This window comes from Coregonus lavaretus (assembly GCF_964263955.1).
Source record: "Coregonus lavaretus genome assembly, chromosome: 6".
Taxonomy (NCBI): domain Eukaryota; kingdom Metazoa; phylum Chordata; class Actinopteri; order Salmoniformes; family Salmonidae; genus Coregonus; species Coregonus lavaretus.
In genome coordinates, this window is record NC_139993.1 from 55,513,117 (window position 1) to 55,539,890 (window position 26,774).

The 26,774-nt window shown below is 43.6% G+C and overlaps 1 protein-coding gene across 1 annotated transcript in view; it reads right to left on the reverse strand.

Moving 5' to 3' along the window:
- Positions 1-4,341: 4,341 nt before the first annotated feature.
- Positions 4,342-26,774, reverse strand: part of syde2 (synapse defective 1, Rho GTPase, homolog 2 (C. elegans)) — a 77,235-nt gene continuing 54,802 nt past the window's right edge. Inside the window, exons 5-7 of the mRNA XM_084163270.1 lie at positions 21,716-21,897; positions 21,275-21,506; positions 4,342-8,755 (exon numbers count right to left, since the gene is read on the reverse strand). Of these exons, the coding sequence (XP_084019396.1) occupies positions 7,992-8,755; positions 21,275-21,506; positions 21,716-21,897 (1,178 nt within the window). The 3' untranslated portion in view covers positions 4,342-7,991. The remainder of the gene's footprint in view (positions 8,756-21,274; positions 21,507-21,715; positions 21,898-26,774) is intronic.

The window sequence follows — 26,774 nt, forward strand, 5'->3', positions numbered from 1 at the left end:
AAGCCATTCCAAGACATTTAAATGTTTAAACCACTCGAGTGTTGCTTTAGGAGAATGCTTAGGGTCATTGTCCTGCTGGAAGGTGAACCTCCGTCCCAGTCTCAAATCTCTGGAAGACTGAAACAGGTTTCCCTCAAGAATTTCCCTGTATTTAGCGCCATCCATCATTCCTTCAATTCTGACCAGTTTCCCAGTCCCTGCCGATGAAAGACATCCCCACAACATGATGCCGCCACCACCATGCTTCACTGTGGGGATGGTGTTCTCGGGGTGATGAGAGGTGTTGGGTTTGCGCCAGACATAGCGTTTTCCTTCATGGCCAAAAAGCTCAATTTTAGTCAAATCTGACCAGAGTACCTTCTTCCATATGTTTGGAGAGTCTTCCACATGCATTTTGGCGAACAACAAATGAGCTTGCTTATTTTTGTCTTTAAGCAATGGCTTTTTTCTGGCCACTCTTCCGTAAAGCCCAGCTCTGTGGAGTGTACGGCTTAAAGTGGTCCTATGGAGAGATACTCCAATCTCCGCTGTGGAGCTTTGCAGCTCCTTCAGGGTTATCTTTGGTCTCCTTGTTGCCTCTCTGATTAATGCCCTCCTTGCCTGGTCCGTGAGTTTTGGTGGGCAACCCGCTCTTGGCAGGTTTGTTGTGGTGCCATATTCTTTCCATTTTTTAATAATGGATTTAATGATACTCCGTGGGATGTTCAACGTTTCTGATATTTTTTTATAACCCAACCCTGATCTGTACTTCTCCACAACTTTGTCCCTGACCTGTTTGGAGAGCTCCTTGGTCTTCATGGTGCCGCTTGCTTGGTGGTGCCCCTTGCTTAGTGGTGTTGCAGACTCTGGGGCCTTTCAGAACAGGTGTTTATATACTGAGATCATGTGACAGATCATGTGACACTTAGATTGCACACAGGTGGACTTTATTTAACTAATTATGTGACTTCTGAAGGTAATTGATTGCACCAGATCTTATTTAGGGGCTTCATAGCAAAGGGGGTGAATACATATGCACGCACCCCTTTTCCGTTATTTCTTTATTATAATTTTTTGGATCATGTTTTGTGTATGTCCATTACATGAAATCCAAATAAAAATCCATTTAAATTACAGGTTGTAATGCAACAAAATAGGAAAAACGCCAAGGGGGATGAATACTTTTGCAAGGCACTGTATGGGGTTCTTTTCTGCTTATGCTCTCTGCAGGGTTTTGTATATCTTACCTATCATATGAGTATCCTTTTCTGACTCAAATAGGGTTCCCTCAAAATTGCTCTAATGTCCAAAAAATAAAAAATAAAAACTTTTAAGTTGTATGTATTTGTATACATTGGTCAGTCCAAAATGGCTTTTTAATTCTGTCATAGAATTAAATGTATTTCCTAAAACCAATTATTTTAAGGTTTCTATGCTTTTAGTTTTCGATGTGGACCAATTTATCAGTGTATTCTGAAACGCTATCCAAGGATTGTTCGTTCCATAGGGTTGTGTTTTTTGGGAGTGATATTGGTTCTTGTAGAATCCGTTAAATTTTCTTCCATATTGTTATTATAATATAATAATATGCCATTTAGCAGACACTTTTATCCAAAGCGACTTACGGTCATGCGTGCATACATTTTTTTTTGTGTATGGGTGGTCCCGGGGATCGAACCCACTACCCTGGCGTTACAAGCGCAGTGCTCTACCAGCTGAGCTACAGAGGACCTTCATGGTGTTGTCAACTATGAAGTTGTTAATGTTCTTAGCTTTATCCTTTAAGAATAGACACCTGAAAAGATTCTGGGGGTGAGCATGCGCATCTTCAATATGTACCCATTGTTCCTCTTTAGTACATTTAACTATACAGTACCAATCAAATGTTTGGACACACCTACTCATTCAAGGGTTTTTCTTTATTTTTACAGTTTTGTACATTGTAGAATAATAGTGAAATAAATATGAAATAACACATATGGAATCATGTAGTAACCAAAAAAGTGTTAAACAAATCAAAATATATTTTATATTTGAGATTCTTTAAATAGCCACCATTTGCCTTGATGATAGCTTTGCACACTCTTGGCATTCTCTCAACCAGCTTCATGAGGTTGTCACCTGGAATGCATTTCAATTAACAGGTGTGCCTTCTTAAAAGTTAATTTGTGGAATTGATGTCCTTCTTAATGCATTTGAGAAGGTAGGGGTGGTATACAGAAGATAGCCCTATTTGGTAAAAGACCAAGTCCATATTATGGCAAGAACAGCTCAAATAAGCAAAGAGAAATGACAGTCCATCATTACTTTAAGACATGAAGGTCAGTCAATACAAACAATTTTAAGAACTTTGAAAGTTTCTTCAAGTGCAGTTGCAAAACCATTAAGCGCCATGATGAAACTGGCTCTCATGAGGACCGCCACAGGAATGGAAGACCCAGAGTTACCTCTGCTGCAGAGGATAAGTTAATTCAGAGTTACCAGCCTCAGAAATTGCAGGCCAAATAAATGCTTCACAAAGTTCAAGTCACAGACACATCTCAACATCAACTGTTCAGAGGGGACTGTGTGAATCAGGCCTTCATGGTCGAATTGCTGCAAAGAAACCACTACTAAAGGACACCAATAATAAGAAGAGACCTGCTTGGGCCAAGAAACACGAGCAATGGACATTAGACCGGTGGAAATTTGTCCTTTGGTCTGGAGTTCAAATTTGAGATTTTTGGTTCCAACCGCCGTGTCTTTGTGAGACGCAGAGTAGGTGAACGGATGATCTCTGCATGTGTGGTTCCCACCGTGAAGCATGGAGGAGGAGGTGTGATGGTGCTTTGCTGGTGACACTGTCTGTGATTTATTTAGAATTCAAGGCACACTTAACCAGCATGGCTGCTACAGCATTCTGCAGCGATACGCGATCCCATCTGGTTTGGTTTTAGTGGGACTATCATTTGTTTTTCAACAGGACAATGACCCAACACACCTCCAGGCTGTGTAAGGGCTATTTTACCAAGAAGGAGAGTAATGGAGTGCTGCATCAGATGACGTCGCCTCCACAATCCCCCAACTTCAACCCAATTGAGATGGTTTGGGATGAGTCGGACGGCAGAGTGAAGGAAAATCAGCCAACAAGTGCTCAGCATATGTGGGAATTCCTTCAAGACTGTTGGAAAAGCATTCCAGGTGAAGCTGGTTGATAGAATGCCAAGAGTGTGCAAAGCTGTCATCAAGGCAAAGGGTGGCTATTTGAAGAATCTCAAATATAAAATATATTTTGATTTGTTTAACACTTTTTTGGTTACTACATGATTCCATATGTGTTATTTCATAGTTTTTATGTATTCACTATTATTCTACAATGTAGAAAATAGTAAAAATAAAGAAAAACCCTTGAATGAGTAGGTGTGTCCAAACTTTTGACTGGTACTGTATGTCTCAAGTAAAAGCCTTGGGTAGCGAGTTGATACAATTCCAAGTCTGGAAGGTTAAAACCACCCTCAGACTTAGGAAGATGTAAAACGTTCCTTTTTATTATATGAGTTTTATTTGCCCATATAAAGTATGTTATGCAGAGCATACTTTTTTAAAGAATGTCTTCAGTGGGGTAGTTGGTATCACCGAGAAAAAAAAAGAAGGACAAAAAAAAAGTGTTTGTGTCATTTTTATGTTACTACTTGGGGTAGGCTACTCCACAGAGTTAAAACGATGTGGGCTGTCGTTTGGGAATGTCCCTAAAGCAGTGCCGAGCACTGGGAGATTCCCACATGCTACACAGGCAATTCCCAAAAATATTCCCAAAACTCTGCAGAGCCAGGAACACTTCCCATATTTCCTGTCTTTTATTGGTTTGCTCCAACTTTTCCATAGTAAAGATAGATTAACCATAACACCTTGGAAACCCGTATTTGAACCCTAATACCTTGAAAAGCCTTACTTGAACCCTAATACATTGGAAACCCATATTTGAACCCTAATACCTTGAAAAGCCTTATTTGAACCCTAATACCTTGAAAAGCCTTATTTGAACCCTAATACCTTGAAAAGCCTTATTTGAACCCTAATACCTTGAAAAGCCTTACTTGAAATCACTTCTCAAAGGCAGGAAGTCACAACACAGCAGCAGATTCTGAAAGCAACATTGGTATTAACCAAGACCCAATAAATAAATGACTGTTAATGACTGTTAGTGTTATGACATTTTAATAGTGGTCAAAAGTGAATAGCAAAAATAAGTATAACAGACATTACATCTTAAAATGGAATGCTCTGGTGTTTTACTTTACTCTCATCTACAGGCCAATGATTTGGCCGCAGAAGATGGTTGAATCAACTGGACAAAATGTAATAACCAGAAAGACGCAAGGCCATGTGAAATATATACTTTAATATGACCATACATTTCTCAAGATCAGTACAAAGTAATATTCTATTTAGTGATGCTTTCATCATAGCGTTCTGTTTCCAAGACAGACATACAGACAGGACAGAGATTAAACAAAACAACTATTACAGAAACACGTAGTCCGTATGACACCTACTGTACACACAAACAACGATGTGCACGTGCTCAGACACAATGTGGACATGTGACACACTGATTAAGAGATGGAAGGAGGGAGGGGGTAGAGAAATATAGAGAGAAGAGGGAGGAATGCATTGATAGATGCAGTGCCAGGCCAGACCCGGAGGAGAGGAACCAGGGCCAGGCCAGGCCCGGAGGAGAGGAACCAGGGCCAGGCCCGGAGGAGAGGAACCAGGGCCAGGCCAGGCCCATAGGAGAGGAACCATGGCCCGGAGGAGAGGAACCAGGGCCAGGCCAGACCCGGAGGAGAGGAACCATGGCCAGGCCAGGCCCGGAGGAGAGGAACCAGGGCCAGGCCAGACCCGGAGGAGAGGAACCAGGGCCAGGCCAGAAAAACATCCTTATATAATGAAAGCGTCACTGGATAGTTTCCCATCACCATAGGAAACTACTGCACTGCAGTGCAATCGCCTCAGGGACTAGCTAGCTGAATGATTTTCCTTTCAATTAAATGTCCTTTTGAACCTGGTTGTTAGTCTGTGTGAGCAGCTGCCAAAGGGGTGACAAAAAAGTGGGATAGGAACAAATAGAAAATAATCTCCATGTACACATAAATATGATACGATACCCTCAAGAGGTGGGAAAAATACTTGTTTAAGTCAGTAATAAAGCTTTTGACCATGCAACAATGTTCATCAGTAACTTTTAAACACAACTATGAACACAGATTAGACCAACTGGCGACAAAAACAGATGCCAAATATGTACAAAAAAATATAACAAAAATAACAATATCTCTCTTTCTGCAAGAACGTATTTCTATGTCATATATTTTACAGCTTAAGTTGTACCATTAGTCCAGCACGTTTAAGATGTGTACAGGTAGCTTAAGTGCGAGGAAGCAAAGCAACATAGACGGGATAGGTGACAACGTCAGGAAAACCATGCAAGCACTTCAATGGGGCAGAAGGCCGTGTGTTGTTGTGATTCTGGATGGCCAGATAGCTAGCAACAATGACAACAAGCTGCCATGTGGGCAATCGTAGGTGGCTTGTTTCAGCTTGTTTTTATCTTGTTCTTGATACCATGTCTTGTTTTGACTGATGTCAAGTCTATACTAATATGGCGAAAATTCTCTAGCTAGCTAACCAACAACTGTAACAATGTATTTGAGAGACAAGTGCTCATTGTGCAAATGTATTTGTTTTCAATAAACAGAAACAAAATATAGTTTACATGTTATCAATAGTCTAAGCCAAACCAGTCTGTTTTGCCCCATAGTTGCACATGTCGGTTTTGTTGCTAAACAACCAACCCGTCTATATAGTCTAAGACTGTTACTATCTATAGGTCAACACTACAAGGTTATGGAGAGCATTTAAATATGACTGTATGGAAATATATATAAGCTGTAAAAAATAATATATATACTCCAAATACATTTATATATACATAAATATGTTAAATACTGATCATTCTGAATCCCTGGATTTCTGAAAACTTGCTTATATCTATTTAGGGTGTGGACTCACATGTCATACTAGCCACAGCCCTCTCCACACAGTAACTCTTTCTATGAAACACCTGAACTACTGTTCTGCAGGCAGTATGTACCATACGTAAGTCTCCCAAAGTTGACTTTTGCCTCTTTAAACACGCAGGTGATCACTGTCTGTCTAGACCAGGGCTGCCCAACCTTCTTCCTGGAGATCTACCATCCTGTGGGTTTTCAGTCCAACCATAATTTAACACACCTGATTCTACTTATTAGCTGCTCAATAAGACATTAACTAGCTGAATCAGATATGCTAAATTAGGGTTGGACTGAAAACCTACAGGACAGTAGATCTCCAGCAAGAGGGTTGGGCAGCTCTGGTCTATATCATGGGTCTGAAAGTCATTCCATGGAGGGCCTAGTGTCTGCAGGTGTTTGGTTTTTCCTTTCAATTAAGCCCTAGACAACCAGGTGTAGGGAGTTCCTTACTAATTCATTACCTTAATTAATCAATCAAGTACAAGGGAGGAGGTTTGGGAAACCCTGGTCTAGATCATGTGGGAGGTTGGGGAAGAAGGGGTAAAAGAAAAACAGATAATGGTTTTCACCAATGTCATATTCACTTATTGATTTTTCAAATACATGACATCACATAACTTTTTTTTCTATCTCAGTTTTTTGCTTTAGATTAGCTACTCTGTTCTAGCAACTAGAGAGAAACACTTATCACCCATTATCTCCTCATTTATGTGTTTCTTCATGGTATTGGAGCAGATATATATGTGACTGTACGATACGTTTGTACTCGTACCCGAGGAGGAGGAGGGTTCAGTGGGCTAGCCCCCTCCCTCATTCTCCTCCCAGTCCATAGCCAGCTATACTGCATGTACCATATACCTAAATGACATATTCTATACACTAAAGCCTGCCTCATAAGTGCATTGTTGTACGTCATAATTTTTCGTACCTCAATAGAAAAGCTCTCCCCTGCCTTAACGTCCCACCTTCACACAATTAAGGCACCGTTTACACCCCTGGGGGTCAATGGGTTCTTCTAATAAGAAGAGAAGCAACATCAACAACAACAACAGAACATGAACGACATGTAAAAACAAGTCAACAAAAGCAAAACATTAATGAAACATCAAATAATGTCTTGTGGGTAGGTGCTAAATGAAGTGTCCAGCCAATCACGCACCAGAGTTCTAAACACCAGAGTTCTGCAGGAGCGCACGACACGACACTGGTGCACGTGCCACTGAGTCGTCTTAACTGTGTCACCACGGCGACCCTGGGCCCAATTCCTGAACCCCAACAACTCACCATTCTCGAGCCCCTAGAATTAGTTAAGCCTTTCCCATCATTAGGGGCTGTGTGTTTGAGTCAGTAGCCTGTTGGGCTGAGTGTGTGTTGAGTCAGTAGCCTGTTGGGCTGAGTGTGTGTTGAGTCAGTAGCCTGTTGGGCTGTGTGTGTGTTTGAGTCAGTAGCCTGTTGGGCTGTGTGTGTATTTGAGTCAGTAGCCTGTTGGGCTGAATGTGTGTTTGAGTCAGTAGCCTGTTGGGCTGTGTGTGTGTTTGAGTCAGTAGCCTGTTGGACTGTGTGTGTGTTTGAGTCAGTAGCCTGTTGGGCTGAATGTGTGTTTGAGTCAGTAGCCTGTTGGGCTGAATGTGTGTTTGAGTCAGTAGCCTGTTGGGCTGTGTGTGTGTTTGAGTCAGTAGCCTGTTGGGCTGTGTGTGTGTTTGAGTCAGTAGCCTGTTGGGCTGAATGTGTGTTTGAGTCAGTAGCCTGTTGGGCTGTGTGTGTGTTTGAGTCAGTAGCCTGTTGGGCTGTGTGTTTGAGTCAGTAGCCTGTTGGGCTGAGTATGTGTTGAGTCAGTAGCCTGTTGGGCTGAATGTGTGTTTGAGTCAGTAGCCTGTTGGGCTGTGTGTGTGTTTGAGTCAGTAGCCTGTTGGGTTGTGTGTTTGAGTCAGTAGCCTGTTGGGCTGAGTATGTGTTGAGTCAGTAGCCAACTTTGAGATTGTTCTTGTTGAGCTCTCTCTCCAGGTTGCCTATGAGCGTGTCGATGCTCTCCTGCAGGTCTCGCAGGTTGACCCTGTTGCTGAGAACAGGGCTGATGTCCTGGATCTTCATGTAAGCCTGGTATGTGTGCTCTTTGGGGAGGTGGAGGGGCAGGATGCTCTCATCATCATCATCATCATCATCATCATCGTCAGCACACACTCTGTCGTCTGACGGCTGACCGCCACTGGAGACATCGCTCTCCTCCACTCTCTCCTCCTCTGCTTCTCTCTCCTCCACTCTCTCCTTCTCTGCTTCTCTCTCCTCTTCCTCCTTCTCTACAGGTCCCTCCATCACCTCATGTTCTGCTGTGGGTGGCTCTGCCTGTCCTTCCTTCTGTCCCCTGTCCAGTAATCCTTCCTGTCTCAGCTCCTCTCCCCACTCTTGCCCCCTGTCCTCTCCTTCCTGTCCCTCCTCAGTGACCTCCATATCCTCAGAAGGAACATCATCATAGTCATTCTCCTCCTGGGGCAGAGGAGGGGGGAAGTAGTGCTCTCCACAGCGGCTCCAGTCCCCGGCGTAACGGTTGCTAGGGCTGTCCAGTCGGCCCGGCCTGGGCCGCAGCACCCCGGCCATCTCTGCATCGCTCAAGTTCAGCACCTGGGGGCGCTCCTTCCTCCGACGCAGGGGTGGAGCGGCAGGCTGGTCGGCTGGGCCGGGATGCTCCAGGATGGGGGACGAGGTCTTGCCATGTGGGTCCACCACTATAAGGAGAGATGGAAAGACAGGGAGAGAGAAAGAAAGAGTTAGTTAAAGAGTAACCCGGAAGTTATTCAGTCACCAGTTAACTCCTGGTGTATGGCACAAGCTCGTCAAGCATTGCTGGTGCAAACCGATTATTCAAATCAAAAATATTATAATTTTCATTCAAGCACACTGTATACACAAGGTCCTCCTGGAGTTACAATCACAGTCTAAAGGTGGTATTTCAGACATTAACCCATGCCACGCTGCATAGACAAATGCCAAATCCACTCCAACACACTGTACTACTTCACTTCTACAGCTGTACATTTTACCTAGTCTTTAAATGTCTGTGAACTAACCCAACACACGTCCCTTCTGTGGGGTGAAGAAGGGGTAGGAGGGAATCACATGATATGAGCATGTCTGAGCTAAGGAGAATAACAGAACACCACAACCACCACAGCCCAGTTACCTGTCTGTCTCTCTGTGTTCCTAGTATACTGTGTCCCCCACAGTACACCTTTAGATACCGCCTACAGTCAGTGGCGGTATAAAACATAACAAAACAAACAAAAAACATTTCAGAGGTAAAACTGACATGTCCACTCACTGCAACAAAAAGCAACCAGTCAAGCAGCCAGTTTACATGAAACACCTTGAAACTCGACTTTACTGTTACAGCTATTTTATGCTGAAGGAAGTAGAAAGTAAAGTACACACAGTGATACAGGAAAGCCAACAGCTGATTTTGATATCATACTGAGTGAATGCTTTCAATGAGACCCCCGTAATGCCGGCGTGTTGTGCACTTCTAACTCCTTTTAAACATCGTGTGTTTGAGCTACATACTTCTGTACCATTGGATTCGTATATTTCTTTTGCATCCGTAGATACCAACCATTTGTCTGTGTGATTAACTGGGGTTGAGCTAGAGCGGTATTTGTGAGACAAGGGCGGATCCCGAAGGGGTCTGCACCGGGTCTTTTTACAAAAACATCTGTACAGTCCGAATGGTTTGAGCTAAAAACTATTAAAAGCTGAGACTCTCACGAACACTGATATGTAACATGTTTTGCTCTATGACACTCACAAGCTACACAAGAGTTGTTAGAAGGTAAGGGGTTCTTCTACATAGATCATAGGAAATCCCAGGACATAGTGTCTATAATACTGAGTTGTTAGAAGGTAAGGGGTTCTTCTACATAGAAGATCATAGGAAATCCCAGGACATCGTGTCTATAATACTGAGTTGTTAGAAGGTAAGGGGTTCTTCTACATAGATCATAGGAAATCCCAGGACATAGTGTCTATAATACTGAGTTGTTAGAAGGTAAGGGGTTCTTCTACATAGATCATAGGAAATCCCAGGACATAGTGTCTATAATACTGAGTTGTTAGAAGGTAAGGGGTTCTTCTACATAGATCATAGGAAATCCCAGGACATAGTGTCTATAATACGGAGTTGTTAGAAGGTAAGGGGTTCTTCTACATAGATCATAGGAAATCCCAGGACATAGTGTCTATAATACTGAGTTGTTAGAAGGTAAGGGGTTCTTCTACATAGATCATAGGAAATCCCAGGACATAGTGTCTATAATACTGAGTTGTTAGAAGGTAAGGGGTTCTTCTACATAGATCATAGGAAATCCCAGGACATAGTGTCTATAATACTGAGTTGTTAGAAGGTAAGGGGTTCTTCTACATAGAAGATCATAGGAAATCCCAGGACATCGTGTCTATAATACTGAGTTGTTAGAAGGTAAGGGGTTCTTCTACATAGATCATAGGAAATCCCAGGACATAGTGTCTATAATACTGAGTTGTTAGAAGGTAAGGGGTTCTCCTACATAGATCATAGGAAATCCCAGGACATAGTGTCTATAATACTGTAATAAGCTCACATAGTTGCTGTCTCAAACTCCAAACTCGTTGTCCTGAAAAGAAAATGGTAAAACACTTCATTGTGAGGCTAAATATAAGGACTGGACATGCAGATAAATGAAAGTCAGATAAATGAAAAGCCGATTTTTTCCAGAGTCTCGGGACCGTTAGGGATGAGAAACTGTTGATGAACAGATGATGACTGTGTTACAGCGTGTAGTAGATGTACAGTAGGAACGTTTTTATTTTCAGGGCTCAAGGAGGCATCTGCCATTGATCCAAGAATAAGCAAATAACCCCAAACCCCCTTCACCTCCACCCCTGAACTCCCCTCCACCCCATCCTGCCTGTACCACACACCCTTCTGGAAACTTCCAAATCCAGGGCTGCTCCCACTGTGCTGTCCCTGACCAGTTAAAAATATCCAGAGCCTCACACACCCTCTCCTCTCCTCTCCTCTCCTCTCCTCTCCTCTCCTCTCCTCTCCTCTCCTCTCCTCTCCTCTCCTCTCCTCTCCTCTCCTCTCCTCTCCTCTCCTCTCCTCTCCTCTCCCCTACACTCAACCACTCTGCTATAGCGTGATCTCTCCCTGACCACCTGCTCTCTGCCCAAACACACACGCCCGCAAGCACACGTGCACACACACACAAGCACGCCCACACTCCCACACACGCACACACTCACCAGAAAAGCACAGCGGTCACCAAGGCCAATGAGTCACATACACAGACACATATCTGCCCACACACACACAGTCCATTAACACCCTCCTCCCCCATTGAAAACATAGCATGTACAGAGGCCAAACCAACTCTCCCAATCACACAACCCCAGAAACCCACTCACACAACCCCAGAAACACACTTACACAACCCCAGAAACCCACTCACACAACCCCAGAAAAACACTCACACAACCCCAGAAACACACTCACACAACCCCAAACACACACTCCCAATAACTCCAGAAACACACTCACATAACCCCAGAAACACACTCACATAACTCCAGAAACACACTCACATAACCCCAGAAACACACTCACATAACCCCAGAAACACACTCACATAACTCCAGAAACACACTCACATAACCCCAGAAACACACTCACATAACCCCAGAAACACACTCACACAACCCCAGACACACACTCACACAACCTATGCAACAATGCAGTGGAAGGTGTGGACCTCGTGAAGAGGCTGGACATATCCCATAATGGTTGTGAAATGTTAGGGCTAAGGACTGGAATATCCTTAAATTATAGACTGGCCACATTACACTCTGAGCTGAGAAAGGGGACATAAAGGACAGGAGGTGTGTGTGTGTGTGTGTGTGTGTGTGTGTGTGTGTGTGTGTGTGTGTGTGTGTGTGTGTGTGTGTGTGTGTGTGTGTGTGTGTGTGTGTGTGTGAGAGCACAGACGTGCGTGTCTATAACCATCGGGTTGTAGACCAGTCAAGATGCTAATTTCAGGCTTGGTCAAGGTTAGAGTTACTCACTTAGGACACACCTCTAGGCAGGGGTAGCAACTAACAAGGCGCAAAAACATGGAGGTTAGATGTCCCTTACACTACGCCATAGGTGGAGAGGGTACTAAAGGTCATGTTTTAACAAAATCGTGCAGTTTGAGGCCATGTTGCGGAAAGTGATACGAGCGCTGGAGATAGGGGTGAAGGCTAGTGGGTCTGGGCAGGAGTGATGTAGTTGATGGAGATAGGGGTGAAGGCTAGTGGGTCTGGGCAGGAGTGATGTAGTTGATGGAGATAGGGGTGAGGGCTAGTGGGTCTGGGCAGGAGTGATGTAGTTGATGGAGATAGGGGTGAGGGCTAGTGGGTCTGGGCAGGAGTGATGTAGTTGATGGAGATAGAGGTGAGGGCTAGTGGGTCTGGGCAGGAGTGATGTAGTTGATGGAGATAGGGGTGAAGGCTAGTGGGTCTGGGCAGGAGTGATGTAGTTGATGGAGATAGGGGTGAGGGCTAGTGGGTCTGGGCAGGAGTGATGTAGTTGATGGAGATAGGGGTGAAGGCTAGTGGGTCTGGGCAGGAGTGATGTAGTTGATGGAGATAGGGGTGAGGGCTAGTGGGTCTGGGCAGGAGTGATGTAGTTGATGGAGATAGGGGTAAAGGCTAGTGGGTCTGGGCAGGAGTGATGTAGTTGATGGAGATAGGGGTGAGGGCTAGTGGGTCTGGACAGTAGTGATGTAGTTGATGTTTGTATGATGTCGTCATTTGTATGTTGTATGTTTTGTACTGTTGATAAAATATCAAATAAAATCATATACAAATAAATAAAAGAAAGGTCACGTTTTAACACCCGTTAATAAGCAGAATGGGGTTCAATTTGGAGGGCAGGGACAGCGAGGTGAATAAAGATCAGCTGCTTGCCTTGCATGTACAGTGCATTCAGAAAGTATTCAGACCCCTTGACTTTTTCCACATTTTGTTACGTTACAGCCTTATTCTAAAATTGATTAAATACATTTTTTTCCTCATCAATCTACACACAATACCCCATAATGACAAAGTGAAAACAGGTTTTTAGAAATTTTAGCAAATGTAATACATATAAAAAAACAGAAATACCTTATTTACATAAGTATTCAGACCCTTTGCTATGAGACTCGAAATTGAGCTCATGTGCATCCTGTTTCCATTGATCATCCTTGAGATGTTTCTACAACTTGATTGGAGTCCACCTGTGGTAAATTCAATTGATTGGACATGATTTGGAAAGGCATACACCTGTCTATATCAGGTCCCACAGTTGACAGTGCATGTCAGAGCAAAAACCAAGCCATGAAGTTGAAGGAATTGTCCGTAGAGCTCCGAGACAGGATTGTGTCGAGGCACAGATCTGGGGAAGGGTACCAAAAAATGTCTGCAGCATTGAAGGTCCCCAAGAACACAATGGCCTCCATCATTGTTAAATGGAAGAAGTTTGGAACCTCCATGACTCTTCCTAGAGCTGGCCGACCGGCCAAACTGAGCAATCGGGGGAAAAGGGTCTTGCTCAGGGAGGTGACCAAGAACCCGATGGTCACTCTGACAGAGCTCCAGAGTTCCTCTGTGGATATGGGAGAACCTTCCAGAAGTACAACCATCTCTGCAGCACTCCACCAATCAGGCCTTTATGGTAGAGTGGCCAGACGGAAGCCACTCCTCAGTAAAAGGCACGACAGCCCGCTTGGAGTTTGCCAAAACGCACCGAAAGGACTCTCAGACCATGAGAAACAAGATTCTCTGGTCTGATGAAACCAAGATTGAACTCTTTGGCCTGTTTTTCAGCGGCAGGGACTGGGAGACTAGGCAGGATCAAGGGAAAGATGAACGGAGCAAAGTACAGAGAGATCCTTGATGAAAACCTGCTCCAGAGCGCTCAGGACCTCAGACTGGGGTGAAGGTTCACCTGTCAACAGGACAACGACCCTAAGCACACAGCCAACACAATGCAGGAGTCGTTTCGGGACAAGTCTCTGAATGTCCTTGAGTGGCCCGGCCAGAGCCCGGACATGAACCCGATCGAACATCTCTGTCGAGACCTGAAAATAGCTGTGCAGCAACGCTCCCCATCCAACCTGACAGAGCTTGAGAGGATCTGCAGAGAAGAATGGGAGAAACTCCCCAAATACAGGTGTGCCAAGCTTGTAGCGTCATACCCAAGAAGACTCAAGGCTGTAATTGCTGCCAAAGGTGCTTCAACAAAGTACTGAGCAAAGGGTCTGAATACTTATGTAAATGTGACATTTCCGTTTTTTTTTTTATACATTTGCAAACATTTCTAAAAACCTGTTTTTGCTTTGTCATTATGGGGTATTGTGTGTAGATTTATGAAGGGAAAAAAACAATTTAATCAATTTTAGAGTAAGGCTGTAACGTAACACAATGTGGTAAACGTCAAGGGGTCTGAATACTTTCCGAATGCACTGTATAAGGGAAATCAAGCTTAAGCGATACACCATTCAGCTTACGTAAACAACACTATGAAGTTAAATCCAGTTAGTGCAGTTGGAATGTTAGTGATCTGAGGGGATCAGACAGGTTCAGCCTTATAGCCTTCTCTTTTCCATCCTCCTCAGACTTAAACAATAACATAGGCAGAACATCCATCGGCACAGGCTTTGACATCCAAACCGCCTAGCAACCCTACACTTATACCCCTCTCTCTCTCATATCCCTCCCTATATCCCTGTACTCTACGGTGCGTATCTGTTCTCATATCACCGTGCACACAAAGAAGACAGCTGCTGAGAGCAGAACAGTTGGACAGGGAGACAAATGACCAACCATAGAGCCACAGTTGGTCCAGGGTGTCTGTCTGCATCCCAAACAGCACCCTATAGGGTATCCAGCCACTCTGCCCAGAGCGGGTGAAAACGCGCTTTGGTGATGAAATTTCACATCCTTATGTTGTAAAATAAATTTTACCAAGACAAATATGATTATTCATGTTTTGAATCGTTCAGTGTGGTCTTTCTCTAACATATCATTAACATTATATAATAAAGTCGGATTTCGTAACCTAATACATCCGATAATAAGCCCTGAGCTCTGTTGACATAGCAGTGCAGGTTTCTCGTAACATCTTTTGAGAATGTTCCATGTTGTGGTCGTCATCTTCAAAGTTGTTTCCATGGGTCACAAAAAGCAGACTTAGCATGACACGAGCTGAAATAACTGTAAAAGGCTTTGAAAATAAAAAGCTTAGTATACGCTCAGTGCTCCGTTGATATTTCACAGAGATACGATTGTTTTTGTGAGAAATCTTTGAAAAAGAACAGGAATTTCGAATTAATATGAAAAGTGTATACTAAAATATGAAAATGCTACATGCATGTCTCAAAATCGATATCCATCTTACCTCTATACTGTTTTATGTTCTGCGGATTCGAGAAGAAAGATGACGAGTTCAAAAGGAAAGTGAGCCTGTCAGGTAGCCATGTAGCTTTAATTCTTGCACAGAATCCAGCCTAGCTGACGCGAAGCAATATTCCAGATTCTTTTACCACTTTTTTTCTCTGGCCTCCATTTATTTAATCACCCTAATTCTGGCCATGCTACAAGTGTAAAAACTTCAATAACGTTTGAACGGATAATGATAGAGACAAGAAGTTTGGACCATTGGTTTTTCTAGAGAATTACAGTGCATTCTAAAAAATATTCAGACCCCTTGATTTTTCCACATTTTGTTACATTACAGCCTTACAGCGGCATTTGAACGTAAATATTTATTTATTTATCAAAATGCGTTTTTTGGCAGAAATGCCTTCTGGAACATGTGAACTTTTATGTGCCTTAATAACAAACTTGTATTCCATCCATAAATACGAATACAATTGTTAAATTACGAGCCTAGTTGGTTTAGCCACAGAAAAAGACAGGAAACTTCCCGCTAGCCATGATTGGCTGAGATAATGGTTGGGCTGGACGTGCCGGGAGATGAGTTTGGATTGGTCTGCCATGTAGCATGCTTCTGTCTATAACGTGAGCTGTTCAGTATGTGTTGACAGTCCTTTCGACCGCACCGTTTTTGAAAGATATAACGTTAGCCATCGAGAACTACAAAAGTTTTGCTACTTTTCTCAACAATATTGATGCCCTGAATTTAGCAGGCGCTATCGACAGATCAGTTGGAAAAAGTGATGGGCTACTTTCTGCACACGCCATGGTCAGTGTTAACCGGAGTGACATGACACAACTGTCACGACTTGCCCTCATGGGTTGAGGATCAAACATGCTGGCTAGGCAAAGGTTTGAACACCCCCTTTCCTGGAGGCCAGTTTTATGACCGGTCGTAAATACCGTGCAGACTTTCTCTTCTTTGCCATGAAGTATTGGGAGAAAGGACCCCTTTGTTAACAAAGGAAGTCTTTCCACCAAGACTCCAACATCCAAAAGTGGATAATGAAACAATATTCCTACTTAAAATAATGTGGGAAATGGTTGGTGGGGACTTAAAGAACAATCATGTCAAATTCGTTACTATGTTGTAATGTCATTAAAGACGGTGAAACAACAGAACTGTATCTCTAGGGGGCTACACTTCCCAGTTATGAGGTTTGCATCTAATTGTTGTATAAAACGAATGATTAAGTATAATAATACTTTTGTGAAGATCACAATGTGATTTTAGCATTCTAGATGAGATGATTGTTTTCCATATTGATTTGTTCTCAGTCAGTGGCCACGCCCAGATGAGCACAAACATGATGGAATGCCCCTTTTACCCCGAGTGCATAAAAATCCTTGTGACGAAATTCACCTCAGACCAGCAGACGTGGATGGTTGAAACGCTACAGACCAGCAGACGTGAAGAGTGAGCCAAACGTTGCAAATGGTTGAATTTCTACCAGACCGGCAAGCCCCACGGCTTAAAATGGTTGAAACGCTACAGACCAGCAGACGTGAAGCGTGAGCTAAACGTTGCACATGGTTGAATTTCTACAAGACCAGAAAACGTGAGACGTTAGTCCCCACGTTTTTAAATGGAGAAACTCAAACTCTCAACCTCTACACGAGGTGAAGAAGAAGACAATGCACTAGACCTTATCATTTCAGTCTGCAGCTGGCATGTATAGTCGTCTAGAGAACTTTCACTAAAGACACGAGAGGAGAGGACAATCCCTCTCCGACAACCGCTGGTAGATCTGAAGTATCCATTCTAACCATAAACTCTACCAAGGACATTGAGATCTCTGGTGGGCAAACCAGAGTCCTACATCATCAACTCAACTATCGAGGACATCAACACGTAAATACATGTTACATTTCTAATCCGAATTAGCGATTATTAGGTTGCATAAATATTATGATTACTGTGAGCGTAGTTTCCAAAGTAACTATGATAGTTTGAATCTCTGTCTCTCCTTTCCATTCTGACCCCTCCAATATCCAACCATTCATGCTAATGTTAGTCCAGTCCACTAGGGACCTGTTTTCATTGTATTATGTTAGTAATCAATAACCTATGTGTGTTTGTATTGTGTTATTATTTAGTTAGTTAGTAAATAAATAATTAAGCCAATTTGTGTATTGCTGATTCAACAATATGGTTAGGGTTCTTGCAGGTTCCAGGATTATGCGACGTTCAGAATGAGACTGATCATTCAGACAGGTCATTATTTAATAAGTGACTGTTATCGATATATAACATTTGTATCTTCTAAGAGTTTAATTCGGGAAATGGTAACTCGTTAAACAACTTATTCCGTGGTGCCCCAAATTCCTAATGAGTTAATTGTTACATGATTAATTGAATCGAGTGACAATTAAACATAGATAGGTGATTCGATAAATAACATTCATACATTAAAGTAAGTCACATCACGACACAACACTGGCCAAACAAGATGTAGCTACAAACAAAACGGAGTTAAATGGTTCCAGTCTGCCGTGAAGCGTTCATTTATGTATACAGGTAAGGGTCTAGCTACATTTTCAGATATACGTTTCTAATTTTGTTAGAAAGTCATTTTTATTGCAAGTTAAAGTGTACTGTTAGTTAGCTAGCAAACGTTAGCTTGCTGGCTCGCTTGCTAATGTTACGTGTATGACCTGTGTAGTAATATTATTCAAATCAGAAATTCCATTTGCCTTGCTAGTTATAGCCTAATGTTAGCTAGCTAACATTGAACCTAGTTTGTTAGCTTTAGCTACCTGCAGATTCATACTACAGATTTATACTACAGCTATGACAATGTTTGTATTGGTAGTAGTATGAGTTGGGATTATGCTGGTTCATTGTTTAGCTAGCTACATGTCTAAACAAAAGACTCCATTACGGCCGGATTATTACATCCATCAAATTAGCCATGTGTGTCTGGGGGTGATTATGACCATCTATTGTATTTCATGAACATGTGTACATGTCTAGACAATAGTGACCCATCCACTTAGCTAGATGTGGCTGAGGGGTGGTTATAGCATTTCCTTCACATGACCCATCAATTTTGACTAGTGTGTCGAGTAAGTGTAATCTAATAATGATAAAATATTTATAAAATATTTTTATCTGGACACTTTCTGTTTTTGATATTGCTACTATGCAAGTATCCACTTCACTGTACCGTTTACACCTTCTGTATCCTGTGCATGTGACAAATAAACTTAGATTTGATTTGATATAGCATGTGTTTACCACATGGCCTCACATGTGAATCCTTAAAGAGATGGGTGGGGCTAAGGGTGTGAACGATGCTGAATGGGTGTAGACAAAGAAGAGCTCTCCAGTAGTTCTACCAAAACATTCAAGGACCATTTTCTCAAAAGTGGGGTTACAAGTTTATCAACTTTCAAAGCAGAATTACTTTCCCATTGTTCCTCAACTGCAGTGTATGATATACCATTTTCGATTTTTTAGCTCTGAGTCTCTACTTTTATCCAATGTAAAAAACACAATTTCAAATTTTGCTACATAAGACCGAATCGAGGCGGTCGGTCACATTTCATTTACATAAGCATTCAGACCCTTTGCTATGAGATTCGAAATTGAGCTCAGGTGCATCCTATTTCCATTGATCGTCCTTGAGATGTTTCTAAAACTTGATTGGAGTCCACCAGTGGTAAATTCAATTGATTGGACATGATTTGGAAAGGCACACACCTGTCTACATAAGGTCCCACAGTTGACAGTGCATGTCAGAGCAAAAACCAAGCCATGAGGTCGAAGGAATTGCCCGTAGAGCTCCATGACAGGATTGTGTCGAGGCACAGATCTGGGGAAGGGTACCAAAACATTTCTGCAGCATTGAAGGTCCCCAAGAACACAGTGGCTTCCATCATTCTTAAATGGAAGAAGCTTGGAACCACCAAGACTCTTCCTAGAGCTTGCCGCCCGGCCAAACTGAGCAATCAGCGGAGAAGGGCCGTTGTCAGGGAGGTGACCAAGAACCCTAAGGTCACTGACCTCCAGAGTTCCTCTGTGGAGATCGGAGAACCTTCCAGAAGGACAACCATCTCTGCAGCACTCTACCAATCAGGCCTTTATGGTAGAGTGGCCAGACGGAAGCCACTCCTCAGTAAAAGGCACATGACAGCCCACTTGGAGTTTGCCAAAAGGCACCTAAAGACTCTCAGACCATGAGAAACAAGATTCTCTTGTCTGATGAAACCAAAATTGAACTCTTTGGCCTGAAAGCCAAGTGTCACGTCTGGAGGAAACCTGGCACCATCCCTACAGTGAAGCATGGTGGTGGTAGCATCATGCTGTGGGGATGTTTTTTAGCGGCAGGGACTGGGAGACTAGGCAGGACCGAGGGAAAGATGAACGGAGCAAAGTACAGAGAGATCCTTGATGAAAACCTGCTCCAGAGCACTCAGGACCTCAGACTGGGGCGAAGGTTCACCTTCCAACAGGACAACGACCCTAAGCATACAGCCAACACAATGCAGGAGGGGCTTCGGGACAAGTCTCTGAATGTCCTTGAGTGGCCCAGCCAGGGCCCGGACTTGAACCCGATCGAACATCTCTGGAGAGACCTGAAAATAGCTGTGCAGCAACGCTCCCCATCCAACCTGACAGAGCTTGAGAGGATCTGCAGAGAAGAATGGGAGAAAAACCCCAAATACAGGTGTGCCATGCTTGTAGCGTCATACCAAAGAAGACTCAAGGCTGTAATCGCTGCCAAAGGTGCTTCAACATAGTACTGAGTAAAGGGTCTGAATACTTATGTAAATGTGATATTTCAGTTTTTTATTTTTTATAAACTTGCAAACATTTCTAAAAACCTGTTTTTGCTTTGTCATTATGGGGTATTGTGTGTAGATTGATGAGGGAAAACACTATTTAATCAATTTTCGAATAAGGCTGTAACATAACAAAATGTGGATAAAGTCATTGGGTCTGAATACTTTCCAAATGCACTGTATCTACACAATTAACATATTATTTTACCCATTGGTCAAAATATGCGTTTTTGATTGGACACTTTACACCCTATTCCCTTTATAGTGCACTTCTTTTGACCAGGGCCCATAGGGCTCTGAACAAAATTAGTGAACTATATAGGAAATAGGGTGCCATTTTGGACGCATTCTCTGGACAGTGATTTAAATAAAAGCGGCGCTACCAACTGAGCTTGGTTTACAATAAGGCTTTGGCCCTCCCAATATGATGAAGCACTCTGTGGAGCATTTCATCTATGACGATCGAACAGATGGCAGCGAATGGCTAATTGCTGTGTGTGTGTGTCAGCCAAGCCAAACCACCAGAGATCAAAGCACCAGCCCAGCCTTTTAAAGTCATGTTTGGAACAGAACCACAGCGCTAGGAGCAATTTGCACTAGAAAGCAGTTCCACCAACATAGTGCCCTTCTAGGAAATGTCTTGTCTGATTTTGGGTGAGTGCTTTTTAAAGTCTGTACAATGTAATTAGTTGTTTATTAAGTTGTTGGCTCAGTGATTCATATTCACAGACTGCCTGATTTAAAAGCCTCATACATTCACTGCAAGAGAAATGACCTAGTAATTAACCTAGTCATTAATCAACTATAAAAGACTGCTAAATCCAGAGGTACTACATGGTCCTACAGGATGAAGTTGACTGGATATGAATTTATCCCTGTCCAAGATGGCTGCCATTATCCGCTACATTCTAGAGTTATGAAGGTTTATGACATAGGTCACTCTAGTAATATTGTATCTCTATGGTGGAGGTTACCTGGCCATAGCTGCAGAAGGTAGTGCAGCACCTCGATGTGCTTCTTAAAGTGCAGGGCACTGGCCAGCTCTTCTGAGTCGATGAAGACGCGGTTGCTATGGCAGCTGGCCTCCTGGCGTTGGCTGAGCAGCACGGGGCCGAAGCACACCGCCAGGTTTTGACACGTCATCTTGTTGACCTCGTGGTGCGACGCCACCAGCTTCAGGTGGTCCAGCAGCCTCCGCAGGGTCAACTGGGGTCACACAGACAGAGAGCATGCTGGGTCAGGGCAGGCTAACACAACTGTACTGCGCTGCCTCTGATATTTTCTTTTTTTACAGCATGGTTCCAGAAACTACGGGGGGGGGGGGGGGTTCGTAATCAGGCCAGCTCAGTACAGCTTGGTTTGGCTCAGGTACGGCTCAGTAGTTTGAAAAGCTCTTAAAAGGATCTTCTCCTTACCCTCTCCACCTCTGGCAGGTTCTCCAGCAGGCTGACAGTCTGTTCCGTGTCTGCCAGGTCGTTCTCACATCCTCCTGCTCCAATACGCAGAGGCCTCTTAGCCATGGAGTCTAACACAGCCTCATACAGGTGCTTAGTGATGAGGGGGTAGGGCAACTCACGCAGGTAGTCCTTCAGCACACCTGGAGATAGGGAGGGATGGACAGACAGAGAGAGAGAGAGAGAGAGAGAGAGAGAGAGAGAGAGAGAGAGGGGGGGGAAGAGAGGAGGGAGAGAGAGACAGAGGGAGGAGAGAGAAGGAGAGCATGAGAAACCCTTTATGGAATGAACAGAATAATAAACTCTGATTATAACAACTCCGATAATGATGATGACAGCAACCAGATGTTACTTCAGAGGGCAGCAAAGATTTTCACCAGAAAGGAGACCATGAACGACACCACTGTCTGTCTGTGCCCTCTGGACCTGATTCAGCCTTGATCAGCTTGGCTTCAGATGCTTTTTCCACAGCTCAATAGAGTGAAATACAGTACCTCTTATGTACTTCACAAGACAGCTTAAATACCTGACGAATTGCTAACAATATAATCTTTATGAAGAGTCGTTATTGAGAAACCAAAGGCTTTTCTTCTCCCTTACTTTTATACAGCAGGCTGGGCCTGGCACACACTCTGCTGTCTGCCAAGGCTTTTAGGACCCATTGTTGTGGTGGGCTCTGTTCTGGGGGCGTCTAGGGCGGTGCCTGATTGGAATCGGGCGTGACATGGCAGCCTGAGAATGTGGAAGAGGGAGTGGGGGGGTCTCGGTTCTGTGATGGCGAGGACTTTTACACCTGTAACTCCCCAGCTACATTCAGCCTCCAACAGGCCCAGACAAAAGAGGCGAGCAAACATCAAACCCACACTGTCTATCTCCACTAAGCCCCCCTAAAAGTATTTTATTTTCATGAAGGGCGAGGAGAACAAATAACAGACAAATATGGAAATAAAGAAAGAAGTCTTGGCAGCGTGTCAATTCTTAGCGGTGGAATGGATTGTTATTATTATTATTTTTTCTGTGCGTAACTAGCTATCGGTTTTCAGAGTAGAGCTTTGAGCTTGGCAGTCAGTGGGTCCTCAGTGACTTGGAGACAGAGACTGAGGCTGTTTCAGTTAGTAACTACTACAGGACCATTACCATATAAAGACAACTTCAGTTCAGACGCATTTATGTGACTAGATTGACAATAACAACCAGATTAAGCCACTGTAAATAGAGCTGCTTAGTCAATTAAGCATGGCATATAACCCGGGAATCAGTACACTTAATTACAGTTCTCCAGAGTATAACTACACAGGTATAAGAAGAACTTGTAAATTGTTACCCATATTTTATTTCTAACATACCTCATTACAACTCACGGTCTAGTAGTCTTCCCTAACAGCTTTATAGGGGAAATAAGAGCATGAATCAATGTTCACTTTTTAATCCTGTCCAATCCCGTTGTCCACTTAAGGAAGAGGGAGTCATTAACTCAATGCTGTCCAGTCTATTTCAGACTGCCTGGTATAATCTCTATCCATGCTACCCACTAATCCAGATAGAAACAAGCATGAAACAAAGAGCAGATTGAAGGCAAACTGGGGATCTGGGATTAGGCTGCTTTTTAGTGTATAGAATAACCAGCATTTCCTCCCCAGAGATGGACTAATAAAGTACTATTCTATTCTATTCTCCTTCCAGAGCATGTGGTCTGGCGGGAATGCAGTAGGTGGACTCCTGTTGACAGAGTGATGTAGATTCAGTCCTGTTGACAGAGTGATGTAGATTCAGTCCTGTTGACAGAGTGATGTAGATTCAGTCCTGTTGACAGAGTGATGTAGATTCAGTCCTGTTGACAGAGTGATGTAGATTCAGTCCTGTTGACAGAGTGATAGATTCAGTCCTGTTGACAGAGTGATGTAGATTCAGTCCTGTTGACAGAGTGATGTAGATTCAGTCCTGTTGACAGAGTGATGTAGATTCAGTCCTGTTGACAGAGTGATGTAGATTCAGTCCTGTTGACAGAGTGATGTAGATTCAGTCCACTGTTGAACATTCCCAGATGACTGCCAGGCTGAGTTGTGTTTTACTCATCAGCAGAGACCTGCAGCTTAAAGATGCGATCTGCAGTAGGGAGAAACGACCTGCAGCTTAAAGATGCGATCTGCAGTAGGGAGAAACGACCTGCAGTAGGGGGAAACGATCTGCAGTAGGGGGCAACGATCTGCAGTAGGGGGAAACGATCTGCAGTAGGGGGCAACGATCTGCAGTAGGGGGAAACGATCTGCAGTAGGGGGAAACGATCTGCAGTAGGGGGCAACGATCTGCAGTAGGGGGCAACGATCTGCAGTAGGGAGAAACGATCTGCAGTAGGGGGAAACGATCTGCAGTAGGGGGAAACGATCTGCAGTAGGGGGAAACGATCTGCAGTAGGGGGAAACGATCTGCAGTAGGGGGAAACGATCTGCAGTAGAGGGAAACGGCGTCACTGGCTGTCCCACTACAGCTGTTATAGGTTTTGTTGCCGAGCTGCAATTTTGTTGTTGTTGTTGTTGCAGTACATATTGTGCTCTTCAATCGCGCGTGCAATGATGTCCGAGGTGAAAAAACAGTGTCTGTTGTTTTCAGTAACTTCTTTGTTGTTATAATATCACAAACCGACGTGGCTGTTTCAACATGAAGGATTCCAGCTTCAAACACACTGGCAAGAGCATAGTATACAGTTACAGGCTTGTGGTAAGACTATCAACAACCACTACACTGGGTGGGAATTTACTAAACTAATCTGAATAAAATATGTATTGTGGGAGCCTATGTTAAAGATTTATACATACTGTATGTTCTTTAAAGTTTTTGCTGTGTCAGAAAGGATTTCCTTCCTATATCGCTCCTGCCCTACAGTAGATAAATTGTCATAAAACTCATGGTGCGTGACCGTTTCTTTCCCTTCCTCTGAGCCTAACTCAGGTCTGTTTTTCACAACAGGAGTCAGAGTCTGAGCCCCCTCCATAACTGTACTCAAGACCCAACATGCCTCAACATAGCAGTGCAGAGGAGAGAGTCTGCCGTCTGTGCATTCCTACACCAAACAGCCGTGGCGGTGCCGCAGATTTTATTTGACTGAAAAAACAACTAAGTCTGCTGTGTCAAGCAATCACAGTAGGCACTTAAAGCATCATCCCCTCTCTCTCTCTCTCTCTCTCTCTCTCTCACTATCTCTTCTCTCTCCCTCCCCCCTCTCCCTGAATGTGCAGTGTTTGATAAGGACAGATAAAGGAGAGATAAATGTAACTCGGTTTTACTTTGTAGATCTCTGAATACTTCCTTAGACACACTGATTTCCCAGACAGATAGATGCAGTGTTTGTGAACATCCTCACGAAAACAAATAGATTTATCAACTTCAGTTTAATCTAGTTATTCCATCGCCGAAGAACATGGTGCTAGTACCAAGTTTGAAATGCAATGTGACAATGAAAATAACTATTTTTTTTACTACTGAGCACAAATAATGTTTATAGGTTTTCACTTCCACCACCTTAATGACCTCTCAAAGTGTGAACACAACACACCCATAACTCAATACACACAAATATTCTCTATTTTCCCTTCTGCAGTAGTTTTGATATAAACACTGGTCCCACTGTGTGTGTGCGTAGTGACTCAGAGCAGAGAGAATGCAGCCATTATGTGTGGGGTAAATTATTAGCCTGCTATGACTCAGCTCTGTGTTTACACTGCCGTTGGAGTGCCTTAACCCCTGTTGGGGCCTGACACGCACATGCACACACACACACACACACACACACACACACACACACACACACACACACCAGGCAAGGTCATGCTCAGGGTTGAACAGGTGGCTTTCCTCTGCAGGTGTTACCTTTATTTTCACAGCCTGTGATGTGTCAGGCAACAAACACATCATGGAGAGGAGGACTGTTGTTGTTCAGGGAAGGTGTTTGGGTTTTTCAGGGAAGGTGGTTTGGGATTTTACTGTAAGGGAATTGGTGGCAGAAATTAACTTTGAGTTGCTAGAGAAATGTGTTGTGTTTTTGGTCAAACGTTTAGTCATTGACGGGCAAATCTCATACAAATACGGTTTCTTACAACTGACATTGTAGACTTTTGCAGCATCCATACACTACAAGACCCATACTGCAATGGTCCAACACCTTTGACCTCTTGTTCAAACAAAACTACAGGTCACTGCTGCCGTCGGTTGGTGCCGCCCTAAAGGAACAAATAGGGGCTTGTTCTCCCCTACGAACACCTGCCTTCTCCTCACACCCCCAGATCAGTAGAGAGGGGGCCAGAGGGGGTGTACAGGACAGGGGGCGGTGCATTGCTTTGCCCTGCCCAGTCCTTGGTGTTGCCCGCTTCTCTCTCTGACACCCACCCACTCACACTGGACCAGGACTGTATGTGTTTGTATGGCGGGTCCTCCCTGCCTCCTGGTCGGCATAGAGTTCAGCTAAGCCACCATGCGTCCACTTAGCCAAATACCATCTGTGTGTGTTCGGCATCAAAGGGGGCACTATTAATGACTTTCCATGTATTCACTGCATGGGGAGGGCTGGACTGGAGGACTGGAAGGGAAGCTAGCTGGGCTGCAAACTAGGCTCTTTATCCTTGTTAACAAACTAACAAGTGAAAAGGGAGTCTCTTAAATCAGATGCAATTTCAGAGTTTTTCGTTTCTAAACTTTGTGATGACCTTCGTCGGAGCAACTAGCAACTCATCACACGCACTGACTCTAACTAAGCCCAAAACACTATCTTCCCTTTCACTGAGAGGAGGGAAATTACACAGATTTCCCATCAACCCTTGCTCTGTTCTGTTCCTTTTAAAACACATCACTGAGGCTTCTTGTTGTGTTGGCTTCCTGCCAAGAAAAAGGTTGATAGATGGGGTTCTCAGATAACTGTCCACTGTCCATGCAATAGCTACCAGGTGGAGCAACAACATCAGTTTAAGCTACAATGATCCTCGTACAGTCTCATTGCTGTGTTACATAGACTATAAATATATGATAT